This window comes from Orcinus orca, chromosome 11 (genome assembly GCF_937001465.1).
Source record: "Orcinus orca chromosome 11, mOrcOrc1.1, whole genome shotgun sequence".
In the NCBI taxonomy this organism is placed as follows: Eukaryota; Metazoa; Chordata; class Mammalia; order Artiodactyla; family Delphinidae; genus Orcinus; species Orcinus orca.
The window spans coordinates 57,822,704-57,842,982 of NC_064569.1; the positions used below are offsets into that span (position 1 = coordinate 57,822,704).

General features: G+C 44.2%; 1 protein-coding gene across 2 annotated transcripts in view; it reads left to right on the top strand.

Annotated features, from left to right (window-relative positions):
• TPH2 (tryptophan hydroxylase 2) overlaps nucleotides 1-20,279 on the top strand; it is a 108,418-nt gene that overhangs the window by 43,255 nt on the left and 44,884 nt on the right. For both annotated transcript variants that reach the window (XM_049695001.1, XM_004281901.3), the window contains exons 7-8: nucleotides 3,488-3,684; nucleotides 9,372-9,507. In XM_049695001.1, coding sequence (XP_049550958.1) covers nucleotides 3,488-3,684; nucleotides 9,372-9,507 — 333 coding nt within the window. The remainder of the gene's footprint in view (nucleotides 1-3,487; nucleotides 3,685-9,371; nucleotides 9,508-20,279) is intronic.

Genomic DNA, 20,279 nt, shown 5'->3' on the forward strand with positions numbered 1-20,279 from the left:
GTGCAACACATTTTGATTTTTCTCATGACAATTTTTATTTTTCCAAATGTCAAATCTCAAAGTTTTAAAAAAATAGGTGTCCCTGCATTCCTGGTACCCCAAGCACTACCTACCGGTCTTACTGAGAAGGTTAAAGGAGTGAAGAAATATGAAAGTATTTTATGAGATCTGTACAAATACATGCGAGTATCATAATTACATGATTGTATATGAGATTTTCTATATATAAGTACATATACCTATAAGCCTTATTTTAATTTGGTATGTGAAAATAAGCTGGTGCCTGGGATCCATTTTTTATTTCATTGCTGTACACTGATCAGTTAGGACCACAGCCAGTCCTGAGCCTGACAGACTGGGTTTTAAGCTTGGCACCGTGAGTTTAGTCAAATGGCTTAGTTTCTCTGAGCCTTAATATCCTTATCTGTAAAATGGGGGCGTCTACCTCAATGGAGTTGTGAGAATCAAATGGGCTAAGTTATATAAAAACACTTAACTTTAAAAAAGTGTCTGGCCAATAGTAAGTTCTCAAAGATGAGCTATTATTATATACCTTGATTAACTACATGGAAAAGTGGGAAATTTCTTATTTTTTCTGTATTTGGGATATTTTTTTAACAGAAATTAAATGGATAAAAGTAGCCTTTACTTTGTGTGAAGTTGATTTTTAAACATTTACCTTAAATAGTTACCCGGGATATGGGGGTCAGAGCGGTGTGAGAAATCTCTTGGCGTGACCAGTCAGACCCGTTCAGGGTAGCTGCAGGGCACTGCACCAGCTATTAACTTAAAGAGCAGGCTCATTAGTTACCCAGGCAGGACAGACAAGTGGAAACAGATGAGACTGTATGCGTGGTCATTTGTATTCCCAAGGTTGTGATGCTAGGAATTCATTACTAAGTAACAGATACGTACTGACAGGCCCGTCTTAGGATGATTCCACTTCGCCATGGTGTGAAAGTGAAATGCGTTCAGTAGAAACGTACTTCGAATTTGGATCTTTTTTTTCAGTGCAATATGCGGTGTAATTCTCTCTTGTGATGCTGAACCGCGGCAGGGAGCCATGGTCAGCCCCCCCTCGATCGCCAGGGTGAACAATTGATACACCTACAATCATTCCGTAGCTAGGCAACCATTCTGTTTTTCACTTTCAGTACGGTATTCCGTAAAGTACATGAGATATCCAACACTTTATTATAAAATAGGCTTTGTGTTAGATGAGTCTGCCCAGCTGTAGGCTAATGTAAGTGTTCTGGGTACGTTTAAGGTAGGCTAGGCTGAGCCATGATGTTTGGTACGTTAGGTGTATTAAAGGCATTTTCGACTGATGATATTTTCAACTTACGTTGGGTTTATCACAAGGTAACCCCATTGTAAGTGGAGGAAGGTCTGTATAACTCCTTCTTCCTACCCAGACTCACACTCGTCTTTCTCCTGCAGCTTCCTGTTGTCTACAGTCAGTTCCCCTTTGAAACGCTGCATGTTTGCAGACTGATATCAAAGGGGAAAGTTTGACCTAATTATTCTTTTCAAATGGCTTCTCAGTATTTCATTTATTGTTTCAGCCTCGTCGCTTTCCACCTTCTGATTGTGCACAGCCCTTATCAGCTTTATTGGCTTCCCCAACTCAAATTGATTTTGTTGAATTTTCTGGAACCAGAGGCAGACCGTTCATGTTTTTATTTCCTTACATCCTTTCTATTTTTATCTTTCCATTTCCAGCTTTCTTCTAAATTCATCACAGAGGCTAAGCCTTAGCAGTCTTGATCTTCTCAGCAAATATTTGTCGGGTTGTAATTTTTTATTTGTTATCAACAGCCATATTTAAACAAGGCTAATCTTGTTCTAATTCGGTTTGTCATAAGCCCTAGTCTTGATACGTAGAGAAAATAAATGTTAATTTGTTTTTTTCTTCAGTATGTGTTGTTCCCTCATCCCTCATGTACTGCAGTTAATTTTTTTCAGTAAAAATAATTTGAGGCAGTAGGAATCACATTTGGACCTGAACCTTCAACAGAAAAGATTTTGGTAAGAATACTTTGAAGTGTGCAGAGGGCTGGGGACAGGGCTCTGCTTATGAGCCTGATCTTGTTACTGTCCTCCTGCCCTTTTTTCTACCTAAGGGGGCACTTCTGAATGACCCCAGCTTGCTGAAGGTGCCTGAGGCTGCAGCAGCCCTGAGGGCCAGTTGCTGCCTATGCAGGCTGGGTTACTGGATTACATAGCTCACAGGGGCAGAATCCCTAGGTTTATGTGTATATATTGGACTTCCATATGTCGTGTGGGTCTTTGCTGACTGCAGGGGCAGACTCTGTGACAAGTGGCCAGGGAGGGCAGTGGGGGACTACTGCAGGTTACTGTTGAGTAGGTCATGAGAAGTTTTCACTTTCAGGATAGGTTTCTTAATCAGAGGCTAAATCAGATTCTGGCTCTTCAAGCCATAGTTTGCAAAAGCACGTGTACATCTTCTCTCCTTTCTCCTGACCTCACGTGGCCTCGGGAGCTATGGTCCCTGCTCATGGCTGCTGGCTGCTGTTAGAAGAGCATTTTAAAACTCACCTTTCCTTCTGTCAGGGCACCTGCAGATCCTACCTGGCCACCAAGTCTCAGCTTAAGTTGTACCTTCTCCAAGGAAGCTCTCCCTGACCACCCCAGTCCAGGGCTGCCTCTCAATATTCCAAACCAGGCACTGGCTCCCTATGACTTACAGGCTGAATCTGGTCTGTTTTTGTAATGCAAGTTTTATTAGAACATAGCTATGTTCATGTGTTTACATATTATCTGTGGCTGTTTTCAAGATACAGTGGCAGACGTGGGCAGTTTTGATAGAGACTGTATGGCACACAAGCTTAAAATATTTACCTTTTAGACCTTTATGGAAAAAGTTGGCTGACCTCTCTCCTAACTGACAGGGCTTAATGTGTGCACCTCTCAGCATGATGTATAATAAATGTTCCAATTTTGCACTTTGCAAAACTCTCACTTAAGTTTGGCGTAGGCTTTTAGTATTTCTCAGACATTTCTCTCACTGAACAAATAACCTCAAAATTACACTAGGAGATTGGGGTGAGTTCCCTACAAAGGACAAAGGGGACCCACAGGCAATTTTATTTTCAAAAGACAACATCCATTTATTACTGTTGTCAGGTGATTGCAGAAAAGGTTCTCAGAGCACAGCTTTGGACCTAAACCAGTTCCTTCCAACCCAGAACTCTTGTTACTGATCCCAGTGTCAGAACAAGAATCTTATCAAATGTCCATAAGGATGTGTGAAGATGTAACTTAAATCATTTATATGAAAGTTTAAACACATACACAAAATTAGAAGGTTAGCATTTTCTTCAAAAAATAACACTTCGTGGGATCCTTTTGGACACTCAGGCATCCCACTTTACAGGAATCTGACTCACATAGGTATGAAGGTGAGAAAACACTTAGCCCGGTGACCCAGAGCCAGATTCATTCATTTCTCTTCTCTCCTGCCTAGTGGTCAGCCCATCCCCAGAGTGGAGTACACAGAGGAAGAAACTAAAACTTGGGGTGTTGTGTTCCGAGAGCTCTCCAAACTCTATCCTACTCATGCTTGCCGGGAGTATTTGAAAAACTTCCCTTTGCTGACTAAATACTGTGGCTACAGGGAGGACAACGTGCCCCAACTTGAAGACGTCTCGGTTTTTCTGAAAGGTAAGCTTCACACGGGCTCTCTCTTCCTACCCCACATCCTCATGGGCCGTCTAAGGACACATGTGGCAGCAATCGCCCTTTTTCCAATTAAGAGCTCCCTCTGATTTAAAAAGAGGAGCACTGCACCAACAGTTACCTGGGCCACCTGTGGGAAGCAGAGCAGGGCCTCTGGGCGGGGAGATGGACTCAGCTCTTCACCCAGCCCAGGGCCTTGGTGAGGTCTCTCTGGTGGGCTGTTTTATACAGCGAACCCCAACCGACATTTGCAAGTTCAGCTTTGAGCTTTTTCTGATCCGGGAACGACTCTGTTGGGCTACATAGGCATGGAATGATCTCAAAGGTAGCTTTGTATTTGCTTTGCTAAGAATTATGTACTGGATGAAGAAATATCATGGATAATGTTGACCATAGTGACTTTCCTCTGGGGAGAAGGTCAGTCAGTTAATCAGATCGCTATTGTAAAGTATAAATCGTGCCCGGAACGGTAGTGCTGGTGTGAGAGCAGGGAGCGAGGTGAAGCAGAGTCCCTTGGCGTCCACGTTCTCTGTGTGGTCACTCTCCTCACTGACCCTCCTGGGACAGCAACTGGGAAAACTTCAGTCTCTTGCGAGGATGGGGGTGGAGGTGAAGTTTTACAGCGGCCACACTTCCTTCTGTGTCCTTCACGGCGGGTAAGTCCTCGGGTTCTCCTCTTTTCTCTCTCTTCCCCATTTCAAGCACAACAGTTCTAAAAGCTAAAGCCTTGCCGCCTACCTCTTTCCCTGGAACTCCTTTCCTCACCTGTCTTCCATGTTTCTATCGGTGATGATAGATTCTCTAGACTCATCAGGCTCTAGGGATTCCTGTTGCCGAAACTTGGCCTCTGTTCACTGGTGCCGAATAGAAACACGGAGACAGAGTTCGGGGTGAAGTAGAAAAGAAGAGGTTTATTGCTTTGCCGGGTAAAGGGGGCCACAGCGGGCTAACGCCCTCAATACTGTGTGCCCGCCCTGGAGGGGGTAGCGAGCAGTCTTACAGTGTTCAAGGAGCAGGGCGTGGTCGGCTCGTGGACGTTCTTCTGATTGGTCGGTGGGGACTTAATTGGGAGCCAGCATCATCAACCTTCTGGCTCCAGCCGGTCTGGGGTCTAGTGCTTGTGGGCAGCATACAGTTAACTTCTTCCACCTGGTGTGGGTTTCAGTATCTGCAAAACAGCTCAAAGGACGTGGCTCAGAATATTATCTATATAGTCCTTGAGGAAGAACTAAAGGTCCTTCACTTTGTTTAATGGCTAAAGTATTATTATTTTGTCTTGCTTGACTGTTTTCCTTTCTTTCTGCATTTTCTCACTTCTGATTAAATTTATTCTTTTTTAAAAATTTAATTTAATTAATTTATTTTTGGCTGCGTTGGGTCTTCGTTGCTGCGCGTGGGCTTTTCTCTAGTTGCGGCGAGCGGGGGCTACTCTTCGTTGCGGTGCGCGGGCTTCTCACTGCGGTGGCTTCTCTTGTTGCGGAGCACAGGCTCTAGGTGCATGGGCTTCAGTAGTTGTGGCTCGCGGGCTCTAGAGCGCAGGCTCAGTAGTTGTGGTTCACGGGCTTAGTTGCTTTGCGGCATGTGGGATCTTCCCGGACCAGGGCTCGAACCCGTGTCCCCTGCATTGGCAGGCGGATTCCCAACCACTGCGCCACCAGGGAAGCCCCCTCATAGGGTTCTGCTCGGTTACACTCCTCCTCTGAAGTCCTACCCCCACTCCCCTCCCTGCCACACTTAATCAGCCTTTGTATAAGCTTCTTATTCAGCTGTAACACATTACCGCAAACTTAGTGACTTAACATGAATGTATTATCTTACAGTTCTGGAGATTAGAAGTCTAAAATCAAGGAGTTGGCAAGGCTGTGTTCTTTCTGAAGGCTTCTGTTCCCTTGCCATTTCAGCTTCTAGAGTCTCTACCCACAATGCCTTGCCTCGTGGCTCCTTTCTTACCTCACTCCAGCCTTTGCTTCCATTGTCACAAGTCCTCTGACTCTGACCCTCCTGCCTCCCTCTTATAAGAATGCTTGTGATTATATCAGCCCCACCGAGATAATCTGGGATGATCTCCCCAGCCCAAGACCCTTAACTTAATCACATCTGTAAAGTCCATTTTGCCATCTAAAGGAACATGTTCCCAGGTTCAGGGCATTAGGGTAGGGGCTTATTAGGAGGGCCTAATTAGGACTGAGCTTACCCCAGTCTCCAGGTATTGCCACTTCTAGCTTTGTGACCCATGGTGAACCTGTCCTTTTCTTTCCATTCCGCTGCTACCATCCACATTGAGGTCCCCATCACTGCATCCTTGACACCTGTTTCTTCTCCTCTCTACTCGCCTGCCCACTGTTTCCAGATGAAGCTTCCTAAAGCATCTCTTTGTTCCTGACATCTCTGCTCAGAAGCTATCAGTGGCTCCCCTTTGATTTTACTGGGGTTGGCGAACTTTTTATTTTTTTGTAAAAGGCCAGATAGATAGTCAATATTTTAGACTTTGTGGGCCAAGAGGCAAAATCGAGGCTATTAGGTAGGTACTTATTATAACCGTTTAAATGTGACCATTAAAAAAATGTAAAGGGAGGGCTTCCCTGGTGGCGCAGTGGTTGAGAGTCCGCCTGCCGATGCAGAGGACAGGGGTTCGTGCCCCGGTCCAGGAGGATCCCACGTGCCGTGGAGCGGCTGGACCTGTGAGCCATGGCCGCTGAGCCTGTGCGTCCGGAGCCTGTGCTCCGCAACGGGAGAGGCCACAGCAGTGAGAGGCCTGCGTACCGCAAAAAAAAAAAAATTAAAGGGAGTTCCTTGGTGGCCTAGTAGTTGGGATTCCGGGCTTTCATTGCCATGGCCCTGGATGAAATCCCTGGTCGGGGAACTGAGATCCTGCCAGCCGTGCGGCGTGGCCAAAAAAAATGTAAAAACTATTCTTAGCTCACAGGTGTACACAAACAGGCGGCAACCCGGATTTGGACGACAGGCCATAGTTTGCTGGCCTCTGGTTTGTACGCGCAAGTTCTGAACTGCTCAGCCTCAACTCACGGCCCTGACTCAGCTTTCCAAGTATGTCTGCTGCTGTGACTGCACCGCACAAACCCTCTGTTCTAGCTGTGGGTCTTCATACCACTTGCCTTGCTAGAAAAGCCATTCCTTCACCTGCTCAGATTCTACCTGTTCTTCAAGGCTCAGAGCAAGTCCTGCCTTCTTTATGAATCCTCATCATAGGAGCCACCACAGTTTCATCCTAGCTCATGTGTGTATCAGGAGAGAGGTAGCCATGGCCTGACAGCTGGTCCACTGAGAACCACACTTAGCATGATGGGAGGGCCCCATGCGTGGATGTCATCCATGATACTTGTTACCGAGAGAGAGAGATTGAGGACCAGTGATCAGTGTCATTTAATTAGCGCCTAAATGCATAATGCCTTATGCTGTTGTTTGACTAGATTATATTCTCCCTAACGGCCCTGCCTCTGGCATGTCCCTCTTTGTTTCCCATGGAGTTATGTGCGTATTATATATTTACCATGGTCTTGATTATTCCTATGTGAGGATGCTTTTTACTGTTTTGTTTCTCAAACCCCAGGAATTAGATTACCGTCTCATAAGTTTTGCTGTATCTGTCACCCAACTTAATATTTTTATGAGGGGTACAGTACAGTACAGTACAGTTTCTGGATGCAGAATGCCTGGGGTTGAGTCATGGCTCTGCCGGTTCCTGGCTGTGTGACCTTAGATAGATGAATTACCTTAACTTCTTTGTGCCTCAGTTTCCTCTCTGCAAACAGAGATAATAATTTTATCTACCTTACGGGGTTGGGAGGGGAAACTAATTGATATACCTTAAAGCCCTAAAGTTATTGCTTGACACACATTAAGCATAGCAGAGTTTTAGTTACTATTACTACTATTATTGTTATTGATTTTCACACCTTTGATGAACTGGGTACTGGGCACTCAGTTTGCATCATTCATTGGTACACAGCAAGCACAATGTAAATGTGTGTATTTTTATTTCTTTTAATTGACTCACTTTTAAAATACCAAATTTATTTTAATAGGAAACTTTTAAGCAATGGTAGTCACAAATTCAAATTTCTTGATGTGATAGATACATATATTTTTAAATTTAGAAGAAAATAAAATACATAACTATTAAACTAAAGGATGCTTCCCCTGTACCCCACATGTGGGATACTGGCTTAATTGACATAAAATTCAAAAAGAAAAAAATACACATCTTTTTGATTTTCAGTGGAGAGCAATCAATCCACCTGAGAACTTTTGGAATGAACTGAACACTGTTAGAATTACAGGTCTGAGGAGGCCTGAGAACAGGGTTATTTCCTTGTAGGTACCCAGAATCCCAGAGTGGACTTGTTTTATACGCTTAATTGGTTTTTATCTTTCAAAACCATTTCTAATCATTCTGAGATGCTCTTCTAATGAGCTGAGGTTTTCAGAATGGGAGCCTTTACAGTGCTGATATCAGAAGAAGAGCCCCTCCTGTTGAAATTTTCTGGGCCTTCATGAGCAGGAAGTATTAAGCAGTCCTTAACTGGGTTAGCAGTCTAGGCTGATTTCATAGATTTTATTGTATTCTGGTTATTTTGTTTTCTTCCTCTTACCATAAACCAACAAAGCATGCAGAGCCTTCGAGTACCTTTTCAAACTGCGGTAATTAATATAATTGTTTTCATAATATCACAGAAATGGGATATTGCAATGTGGAATGAAGGGGTTAGGTGGTTTTGACAATAGAAAGCTGTGGTGTGAACTGATTCCAGGATGCCCGTCAAGGGGGTGAATTAGCTTTGTATTCACTGACCACATACACGCAGAAAGAATCCCTATCTAGGTGTGTCTTTAGAAAGATATCAGGTAATCTGTAGTAAGCATCACTTTATTTATTTATTTATTTATTTATTTATTTATATTTTTTAGCAGCTTCATTCATTGAGGTATAGTTGACATAGCATAAAATTTACCCACTGTAACTGTACAATTCAGTGATGGTAGTAAATTTATAGAGTTGTGTAACCATCACAGCAATTCAGTTTTACAACATTTCCATCACTGCAAAAAGTTTTCTTTTGCCCCTTTATGGTCAATCCTTGTTCCTACCCCTAGCCCTGGGCAACCACTGATTTACTTTCTATCTATAGATATTCCTCTTCTGGACATCGTATAAATAGAATCACAACATGTGTAGTCTTTTGCATCTGATGTATTTTAAGAAAATTATTTCTTATTGAGGTCACATTGGTTTAGAATATTATATAAGTTTCACATGTACAACCTTATATTTCTACTTCTATGTACACTACCTTGTGCTCACCACCAAAAATTTAGTTTACATCACTTTAGATTGTAATCTTCTCCTGTGTATTTGAGCTTTCTTATCCTAATTCAACCTCTGAATTTAAATCCTTAAAGGTTTTTTTTGCCTTTCTTTCCATTTTAATGAATGTCTTATGCCCCTGGAAACCATCATTCTTGAGTGTATTTTAGTCATCCGAAGCCACAAACACGATAGCTGTTAACAGTGTATGTCATTCAATTGTCAAGAGTTTTAGGACGTTGATTACTTTGTTTCTAAAACAGCCTTATAATAATAGGAAGCCCTGCTTGGACCATCAAGTCCTGTCGGGTTAATATTTAGTTGAGTCTTTCTGTTGCCTCTTTAGAAAGGTCTGGCTTCACGGTGAGACCAGTGGCTGGATACCTGAGCCCTCGAGACTTTCTGGCAGGACTGGCCTACAGAGTGTTCCACTGTACTCAGTACATCCGCCATGGCTCGGACCCCCTCTACACCCCGGAACCGTGAGTACCCACACTGTAAAGCTGGGCTGGGTGGAGACCGCCACATTGGAAAGTGGTCAGGGCTCACTTCACTTGAGAGTAAATTGGGTCCAGGAACGCTAAAGACCACTGTTCCTTAGGCCACCGAGGTTATCACTTTGCTTATGATGCTGTTTTACCTGAATAGTCTTATGATTAATGGGCTGCCAGGGTCTTCACTGGGGAGCAGAGAGCAGTAAAGTAGCTGATGGTGACGGAAGTGGGTGGGGATTAGAGCTGAGTCTCCGAAGCCCCCTCCTCTTCCTAGGGGACAGAGGCTCACTGACCAGCTGGGTACCCGGCAGGGTCACTACATGGTTCTTTTCTTTTTTTAGCTCCTTTCAGCATCCCTGAAAGTGTTTTCAGGGTAAACAAAGGTTACTTATAGGACTCCAGACATTGGGAGAGAAATGCTTCTTAGAGTGGATGAATGCTCAAAGGAGAGCTGTCAGAGCTAAGAAAGGCAATCTCTAAATCTAGCCCAGAGGGTTTACAAATAGCAGACACTTTGTTAGTTGCCTTTGAATAACTGGCCCTCCTGAGACCCGTGGTAGCTGCCAAAATATATGCAGAGAGAGGGCAAAGAGATGAGATTTTAGCCACAGAGGTCTATAAAATTGGGGGAATAATGTGTTACATTTTTACCAAAGTACTTTCAACCACTTCATTCAGCAAACATTTATGTGCAGTGCTAGCACGGAGGTACAGCGGATTCAAAGATGAATAAAATGTAGCAGCTGTTTTCTTAAAGCCTCTCGCATTCTGGCAGGGGAGATAGAAACATAAATAATTATGAAAGAATGTGTTTAGGCCTGTAAGGGTGTGTGTGTGCAGAGTATCAGAGGAGCAAAGGGGAGGGAACAGTCCCGAAAGGCATTTCAGAGAAAGTGAAAAATTAGTGGGGGTCTAGAAGGGTGGGTAGGAATTTCTTTTTTGGATAAAGCCAAGTGGGGAGGGAGGGGAAAGCTTTCAAGTCAAGGAAAACAACCAGTACAAACATGTGGAGGCACAAAAGAGGCATAAATGAACAAGACTTGTTACTTTAGAGGGGCCAGAACGTAGGTATGTGTTAGGGATGAAATGACTCTTCTGTCCACAATGTAAGCAGTTATTTGTCAAAACAGGACCTTTGGGCTTAATTCTGTAGGCAGCAGGGAGCTGTCCAAGGCTCCTAAGCATGATCAGATAATCGTCTTTGAGAAGGATGATGAGGGTGGGGACTTGGAAGTATGGAGAATGAACTAGCTGGAAAACCAGCAGGAGCTCCCATTCCAGTGAAGGAATACAGTTTATAAGCCATCAGTGGGATAGGACGAGAGGTCACCTCTGAGAAAGATCATCAAGATGGAATTAACAGTATTTGGTGACTATAATGAGGGCCAGGAGATGAGAGGGTCCCTAAGGCAATGCTAAGGTTTGTTTTTTGTTTTTTATTTTGCGGTACGCGGGCCTCTCGCTGTTGGGGCCTCTCCCGTTGCGGAGCACAGGCTCCGGACGCGCAGGCTCAGCGCATCAGTCCGCCCAGCCGCTCCGCGGCACGTGGGATCTTCCCGGACCGGGGCATGAACCCGCATCCCCTGCATCGGCAGGCAGACTCTCAACCACTGCGCCACCAGGGAAGCCCAATGCTAAGGTTTTTATCAATAGATTGGGAAGCTGAATGGGTAGTTTTTTTCTAAAATATTGGAGGGGGATTAGGCTTGGAGGCAAGAGGGAATAAAACAGGGAGCAAAGAGGAGGATTTGGGTTTGGAGCATCCTGTCTTTGAGGGGCCCATGGGTGGGACCTCCAGTTGGAGAAGCCCCTGGCAGTTGGAAATAAGGGCTGAGAGTTCAGAAGTGAATTAGAGCTCCTGCTATCGATCTGAGTGTTTTCTTCTTCCATGACTCCTCTGACCACACAGGCAAGAGGAAGCTAAGTCAGAGCATGGAAACTCGGGATTCACTACCTTGGGGTTGTTTTGGCAGGCTCTTTTTTGTGGGTTTTGTATCATTCATTTGATTCTTAAATTATTGTTATGATTTTATGAGTAGGTAACACGTGCACATGATTTAGCATTCAAAGCTTACGAAAGGGCACAGTCTGAACAGTGACTTTTTTCCCTCCTCTGCTCCCTTGACACCTGTTGCATCCTCCCCAGGGGCAACCACCGCTACCGGTTTCCACTGCGTCCTTCCACATATACACTGTGCAAACACAATTCTCTGTAAAGGTCCCTTTAATCCGTATGTATAACAAAGTCCCAAGCCTCTTCCCAGCCACATGCTGTAGTTTGAATCTATGAAACACTAGATCAGGAGTGCTGTTTCCTGCCCAAGCACTTTCGCAGGCATTGTCTTTGAAATGCAGTCCCATTTCCTCTACTGAGAGCCAAGAGGGCAGCTTCTCCAGTTTGTGAAGTTCAGCTTGGCTCCTGTGTTTGGTGCTTGTACGCTGCTTCCAAGTAACTGCTTCTAATTGCTGAACTGTTGTAGTTGAGGCAGCACTAATGAGACAGAGGCGGGCCCTGAAGAGGCAGCTAGAAATGGGAGTGAAAGCAGCGAAAATACATTATCCGAAAAAAGAATTTTGTTATTTTCCTCTTCAGTCTGGGAAGAATGTATTTTGATAGCCTAGCTCTCAACACATATGGGGTGTTAAACATAGGTTGTTTTTACCATTTTACATTTTAAAACTGGTCAGGTACTGGGGCTTGAATTTAAAAAGCAGTGGTAGATTGGGTCGTTTCCCTGGGGAGGTTCTGGCCTGGAGGACAGTAGAGAAAGTCCTGGAGAATCAGTGACTCCTGATTTTCTTGGTGGGAAGAGTTGCTTTTCCATGTGTTTCTACCTGGATTGAAAGGTCACTGATTCTGCTAGAAGTGAGGCTCTTTCTCCCTTGGAGCACTGCCTGAGGCAGGGATTCTGCACACTGTTGTCACACAGCTACTTATTTTGATCAGCTGTGATCGCAAGCAACTTTGTCACTAATCGAGTATTGAAGTTTACAAATGATTTCTTTAAAAAAAATCAATTGGGTCAAATTCAAGGTTATTCCAATAAGAGCATCCCTCTCACTCAGTGGAATGACAGGGAAAGAGACAGAGCTCTAAGTTACATGGGTGTGCGAGCATCACCTGGCATGCGAATAGTGGCAGGACAAAAATTTGAGAAGCCATCCCCCCAATCTCCTGCTCTCCTCTTTGCTTCTCTGGGAAGTCCATTGTGGTCTGTGTCATATTGCACCCTCTGGCCACTTTATCTTTTAGAACAGGGTTTCTCAACCTTGGCACTGTTGATATTTTGAGCCAAATAGTGCTTTGTTGTGGTAGGATGTTTAGCAGCATCCCTGGCCTCTACCTGCTAGACGTCAAGAGTACACTCCCACCCGTGCCAGGTGTGACAACCAAAGATGTCTCCAGAAACTGCCAGATGTCCCCAGGGGGACACATCTTCCCCAGTGAGAACCACTGTTTGAGAAGAAGCAATTTGGCAGGTCATTGTTGTTCTGTCTGACAATTATTTTTCTCTTAGAAGCAATCTGTAGACTTTGTTTCCTTTCTAAAACACCAATCTGACTGTAGCCTTCCCTGGTCTGACCTCTGTTGGTTCCCTGTTACATACAAGGAAAAAGTAAAAAATGTTTGATATCATCAAATCACATCTTCTGTCTCTCTTTCTACCCCCTCCAAAACCTTATGCTCCAGCCATACTGGACTTCTCACCATCCCCATGAGCCTGTTGGTTCATGCCTTTGCACAGGCATGAGCCAGCTCAGGTGGTTCATTTGGCCTGGAATGACTCTTGTGAAATCATTTTAATTCTCAGGATTACAGCTCAGTAGCAACCTTTTCTGTGAAGACTTTCCCAGGCAGAGCTAGATATTCCTGTAGTACTTTTCCTTACTTGTATTTTAACACTTACAACACTGCATGGTAATTATTTGTTCATGTGTCAGTCTCCTTCATCAGAATGTGATTAACTCAAGGCCAGCTGGCAAAGGCAATACGGGAACAAGAAGATCCAGACTGAGGTTGGAGTGGATCCCCGAACCTGGCATATAAAGTAAAAACTGAGTCCACAGTGGGCTGAAGCCGTGAATGCCACTGCCACCAGAAGGTGCCAGGTTTTGAGACATGCACAGAGTCCCAGGCTCAGTCTGAGATCTGTGGAGTGAAGGGAACAGGGGAAGTCCCGGCTGCACCCTGTGTGGTGGTAGCACCTCCATCTGCAGGGCTGCAGCCCCTCCACTGCTTCCTGCAGCTCTGCTTTGATTTCAAGAACTGCTGCTGGACACCCCTCCATCAATAAGGCATTTTTATATATTCAGTGTCTTCAGGCAAAGTCATGAACCATTAATGGTGGGATTTTAGACACCAGTTGAGGCTGTGAGGATAGGTCACTTGGACCAGAATAAATCACACCCAGGAGGGGCAACCTGTTTTGCTCATCTGTTTTGCTTTGGGAATGAAGATCATTTCAAAAGAAAAAAGTGGTTGTTCACTGTGAAGCTGAAGGAGAGGAGGGAAAGGAAATGTGAAGCTTGTCCCCACCTCCCCCTTATGAAAATAAGAGAGAGAGAGAGAGAGAGACAGAGACAGAGACAGAGACAGAGGCAGAGGCAGAGGCAGAGGGAGGGAAGGAAAAAGAGAGAGACCCAGCGGCACTTCACATGGTGCTAAGAAGACATTTTCCCCCTTTGGGTAACAAACCCTGAGTATAGTCTCACCTTAACGGTAGCAAAGCTCATTGCCCTCTCTTAAAAAACAGTGTCAGTCTGTGATGTGTTCTGAGTTATATTTGAACTTCTTAAATGTGACATCAAGAAGATACGCTCTGAAATTGGCAAGCAGTGGTGCAGGTCCCTGCAGGACTGTCCTGTGTGTGGGTGTGCTGTGCATGTCTGAAGTGAGGGGGAGGACAGTGCACCAGAACAGTGGTAGGAGCATCTCTGGATTTGCCTCTAGAAGATTCTTGCTGGAGAGGGGCGGTGGAGATCCAGTGTGTTTCCTAAACTGGTCTTGGGCACACTGCAGGGAGAAGAGAGTTGGAGGGAGGTATCTTTCCCTCACTCCTTGGTCTTGTCTGGCCTGGTCTCGTCTCTGATGTCAGCCTTCTGGTGTTCAGAGGGCGCTTTGGATTTTCAGCTGTCATATGCATCCTACCCGCCCACCCCCAGTTCCTCTTTAGTTCGTTTGGCTTTTCCTCCCCGGACACTTCCTTCTAGGGGATCTGTGGTCTCTATTCTTCACAGTTTCAACAGACTTCTTGAATGTGTTTTGTGCAAGGTGGATGTTAAATACTTGCTCACTGAATTTGCATGTGCACATGTACTTGTGTATATGACTTTCAATTTTATCTGTAGTCCTGACGGCCAGTGGTATCTTAGAAATGCAGAGCTCTTTAATAAGAAATACGGTTTAATCAAACCATATTTTCCTGGGGTCAAATCTCATGCTTTTCTTCAGAAGCTGTGTGGACTGACAGAGGTCTTGGAAATGAAGGCGGGTAAGGCAAGAAGGTCCTATTTTCTAAGGTATTATAATCCAGTCTTGCTCTCTCCAGTATAGGCCAAACCCACCCATCCCATCTAGATTTCTGGATGAAGACCAGAGGTGGCCAGATGCCTCAAGGTTCTGTACCTTTGGAACATAAAACATTGCCCAGAGCAGTGTTGAAACACACATCCATAGCACAACCCTCTCACCCCTTGTCCTCTGCTCAGGGAGAAGCAACCAGGCATTTTCAATATAAACATACGTTCTTCAACATCAGTTCTTGGAGGTCAAGCCAGTACAATATCTGTCTTTCCAGTAGAGCTATCGCCAAAGTAATAGTGCCGTTTTGCACCAGAAATCCCTTTAAAAAATGTTTTAATGAAAACATTAAAAAATATGCTTTCTGTTTTGTTTTTCAGATATTGTGCTTAATACACTAGTAACAGAAATATCCTTTACACGGCATAGCATAAGCTTATTCAGTCAGGGAGTTTCGGATTCAGGGCAGCACTGGGATGATTGATGATTCAGTACAGACTGATGCAGATCTGTCTTCTTCTGCTCTTTCCCACTGTGTCACTTTTCAAATCAGAGAGCAAACTTTCACCACTAGGAAAAAAGTCATGTCACCGTTAACTCATACTGCAGTGTTTACTGCCATAATGCAACTAAATGCATCTGCGTTAAGGAAAATCTTTCTTGTCATAGTTGGACACTTTAGGGGCAATTAATGTTATTTTTAACTATAACTGTTTTAAAGTTTAAAAAAGGTTTTACAGTCAGGTGATTTTTCTTATCATTGCTGCTGTGTTCCACTTTTACAAGAAAAATAAAAGTGAATTATTTCTAAATTTAGTTTTCATCTATTTCTAAGCTAAGCAAGTGAATTTGATGCTTAGCCCTTGCTTATTAGAACAGAACCCGCTCTAAAACTGGCAGATGTCATTCATTTCCTTTTCCTGTGACTCAGTCATTAATCCTGACATTATCTGTTAAATAACAATACCAGCAGGTGAAGACACAGGCTTTCAAATTTATAAGAAACATTGACTGCCCCTCTCTTGATCGAAGAGATGCCTTTCACTAGGTCTGTCATGAGAGGGAAGATAGGACCTTTCCTTTTGCGACTTTCCCTCCTTGCTGCCGTCTGAGGGATTCTGGGTCTGTGAACTTGTCTGATTTAAGCCCTGACCGTGATGGGTGTTTTTAATATTGGGCCTTGCTAAAGTCACATCTGGGCAAGGTCTTACTGAAGAGCCAGGAAGATAAGCCAGAGCTTTATAGAGTTTCACCTTCATTCGTATGAGCTCTGGTTTAGCTTAAACTTGCTCTTTCCCACAGATCACCCTCATCCCTGCCAAGCACAGCGCCGAGCTTCCTGCCCAGCCAGCTGGCTTCCTCCACGGTTCTATCATCATTTTGCTGTTCAGGAGAGCAGAGCAGCATCGTACCAGCGATTCTTAGAAAATGGCATGTTCTCAGGAAGCTGATCCCACCTGGCCTCCCTTTCCTGAGTTTTAACCTGGAGCTCACACTCCAAGCTTAGCAGCCATCGTCTCCCTCGGGAGAAACTTGGTTTGGGCTACACCCAGGGTCAGTTAAGACGTTAGAGGCCCTAAGCCGAGAATATTTTCACCCCTTCCATTCTCCAGCATAGATAAGTTCAACAACAACAACAGCAGCAGAAGCAATAAGAATATATTTTTTACTACTGATAGCCAGCATGTATATATCAATATGTGCAGGCGCTGTTTTAAGTGTTGTATGTGGATGAACTCAATAATCGCAACAACCCTCTGGCTTGTGAGTTACTGTTATTATTCTGAATTTATGGATGAGGGAATTGAGACACAGAACGTTTAACTAACTTGCTCAAGGTCTCACAGCTGGTAAATAGGGGAGTCGGGATTTGAACTCAGGGAGCAGTGCCAGCATCTTTTGGGTTAACCACTCTTCTATATTCAAAAGTAACACTATAGAGGAAAACTCAAACTTGTATATGTGCTGAAGTTGAATAGCTTCTTTCTTGCTTTTCCAATTATAAATCTTATGTAAGATAGTTGAGAGTGACACTTTCTTTCTTGAATTTGGTGGCCCTGCTTTGCTACCACCCTAAGTACTGGATGTGCTTATTGGATGGTCTAGTGCTGTGCTGTCCCATCCAGCGTTCGGTCCAACTACCAGCCTTTGTTAGAAGCCCACTCTCTCCTTTGATCTTCACAGGGCCACCATTAGTCTGCCCCTTTATCAAGAGGAGGCATCTTTTTGTTTGTTTGTTTTTGTTTTTCGTGGGCCCCTCACCGGCCACGGCCCCTCCCGTTGCGGAGCACAGGCTCCGGAGCGCAGGCTCCGGACGCGTAGGCTCAGCGGCCATGGCCCACGGGCCTAGTCGCTCCGCGGCATGTGGGATCCCCCCAGACCGGGGCACGAACCCGCGTCCCCTGCACCGGCAGGCGGACCTCCAACCACTGCACCACCAGGGAAGCCCTAGAGGAGGCATCTTTTATTTCACTGGGAAAAAGAAGGGGAAAGTGCCTTGCTACAGAGCAGTGATGCATCCTTCTGTCTGCATCCTCAGGCAGAAGGCCCTATGGACCACATGCCCAAACTCCAGGCCCCACTGTCAGCTCTCAGTGAGACTGTTGGTAAGCCACTTAACCTCCCTGTGTGAGGGCTGATGAAATAATGCTTTGATCTTTGCAGAGAAAAAGGCTTTATATAAATACCAAATAGGTTTACTCTTCCTTGCCACCTCTTAAATTCACGTGGAGGCTGAGGTGCCTTGTAACATTCCAGAGCATCCTTAGTTACAAGGCCCACGTTCCTAGACCTGGACTCCCAAGTTTTCAATCATAATACTGTGTCTAGTTTTGTGAGGTGCCTCAAAGCAGAAATAACCCCTAGGACTTTTTATGGGAGCCTTTTGTCTCCAAAGCTCCGAGCACTCTAACAATAGACATTCTATAACCACCCCCCCCCACCCCGCACACAACCCTATACATTATTTAAAACCTGTGCATTTTGAAACCAAATTTGTACCTAAGTGCCTGCTAGAGCCCTGTTGTTCTCTTAGGCTGTTAATGGTAGTGACTTGGGATACAGCTTTCAGCTTGTGTATGTATATATTTTAGCAGACTCAAAGCAGGATCCCTTTTTTTCCCCACCGCTCCACCCTCGCCAAGGTTTGCCTTCCTTGTGTGGTGCCTGTAACCCAAAATTAGCACTCGTAAGCATCCACACCTGAGTCACAGTTCATAGTCCCTCAGTGCCATGTCCTCAGGGAGAAGCTCACTTAGGTACTTTCAGGTGTGGAAGACGGAGGTGACCTGGGAAAAAAATTATTTTAGGAATATTTGCTTTTTAAAATTGCAAGTTCAGAAGAAATTCAAAGTGACTGAATTTTAGGCAAGGAAGAGGTAACCACTGGCTGTACCTCTTCACCACCATGTCGAGAATTATATCTATTGACAGGCAGAGAAGCCACCACAGGAGAGAAGGAAAAATGTCCTTTCTGACATTTCCCACATGTTCGGCTGACGTCATTCCACTCATGGCTACGAGGTAGGCAGGATTGTCCCCATTTTACAGATGGCAATTCCAAAGATCAGTGAAGTCAGGTCATTTCCCTATGGACACACAACTAGAAAATACCAAAACCAAGATCTAGTCCAAGCCCTTATGCTACACTGGCAATTAGGAAAACTATGCTTGGGATTCCTTTAGATTCACCTCTGTATGGTACAGTAGAACCCCACCATCTCTGTTTGATTCTGTTGAGTTCAGAAAGCAGTTACTGAACATCTGTTACGTGCCAGGCTTTCCTAGGCACCAGGAACCCAGAGATGAACATGGCATGACCTGTGTCCTGGAGAAACTTACTGCTGCTTATTGAAGTGATAAAATATCTTCCAAAAGGGCAAAACCTACTGAAGTACAATAGACTTAGGTGTAAGTATAATTTAATGTGTGATAATACCTAACTTGTTGGGAATTTATGTTTCTAATGCATTACCTTACGATACTGTTTAAGAACTCCATGAGATAAGGACCCTTATAATCTCCAGTTTACAGACGAAAAAACAATACATCCGTGCTGTCCAATATGGTAGAGATGTGACTATTTAAATGTATTAAGTAAAATGAAATAAAACCATAAATTTAGTTCCTGAGTAGTGCTGGTCACATTTAAGATGTTCAATAATCACCTGAACCAAGTGGCTTACCATACTGGACGATGCAGATACAGAATATTTCCATCATTGCAGGAAGCCCTATTGCACATCACTGCGCGAAGTAACTTGCCTACACAGGAATGTGCAACATGGACTTAGGGCTGACTCCTGACTATATACAGTTCTTATAACCCTTATGTGATATTACCTCCTTAATATCTAGTGAAAATTTGGGGAGGGGGAGCACACGGGGAAAGAGTTAAAAAATCTCTTATTTATTCAAGAGATAAGAAATATCTGAGATGAAGGGGAACTGGAGACCTATGGACAGTTTCCCTTGAAGCCCTTTTGTGGTACTTGTAAGAACTGGAAACTATTTCTTTCACTAGATCAGGAAAGTTAGTACTTGCTGTTTGCTCTTTTATGGAACCATGAGGTAACTTTTGCTAAGGGTTATTCTAGGATTATGTCTTATTTACTTTTAAGTCTCAGTTCCTAACATAGCACTTGGTATGTAACAGGTACACAAAAATGCTTCTTGAACTAAATTCCAAAAAAAAATAAGTGTAATATCTTCTGCTAGTCTTAATAGAGTTGTACTGAAGAAGAGTAGCATTGATGGCCTTCCTTATGATTCCTAGGGGGAAAAAAGAAAGAAGATTTCCACCAGGGCAATATCCAGGTGCTTGGCTTCATAAAAAGAGGGCCACATATGTATTTATCTATAACCTGACAGGGACACAAGGCGGAGTGACCCTCAGAACTGCCTAAAACCTTATCTTATGGGCCAGATTTTACAGTATGCTATTTTAAATCTAAAGAAACTCTGTATATGGCTCTAAAACAAGCACTGAAAACAATTGCCTCAGTACCAAATTAGTTCCCGTTATTATCTCCTCAGTGAAGTGAAAACAAACCAAGTCACCCCCTTTTCAATGCGTCCCAGTGTGTTATCCCAGATTACTCGCACTTGCCCACCAAAGGTTGCGTGAAAGCTGAAAAAATACCCTATTTTGGCTTCCAGGTCCTCCTCCAGCTTCTTTTCATCAGTGCAACCTCCACCCCCCCATCCCCCAACCCCATCTTCCTTTTCCTCTCTTCATGAT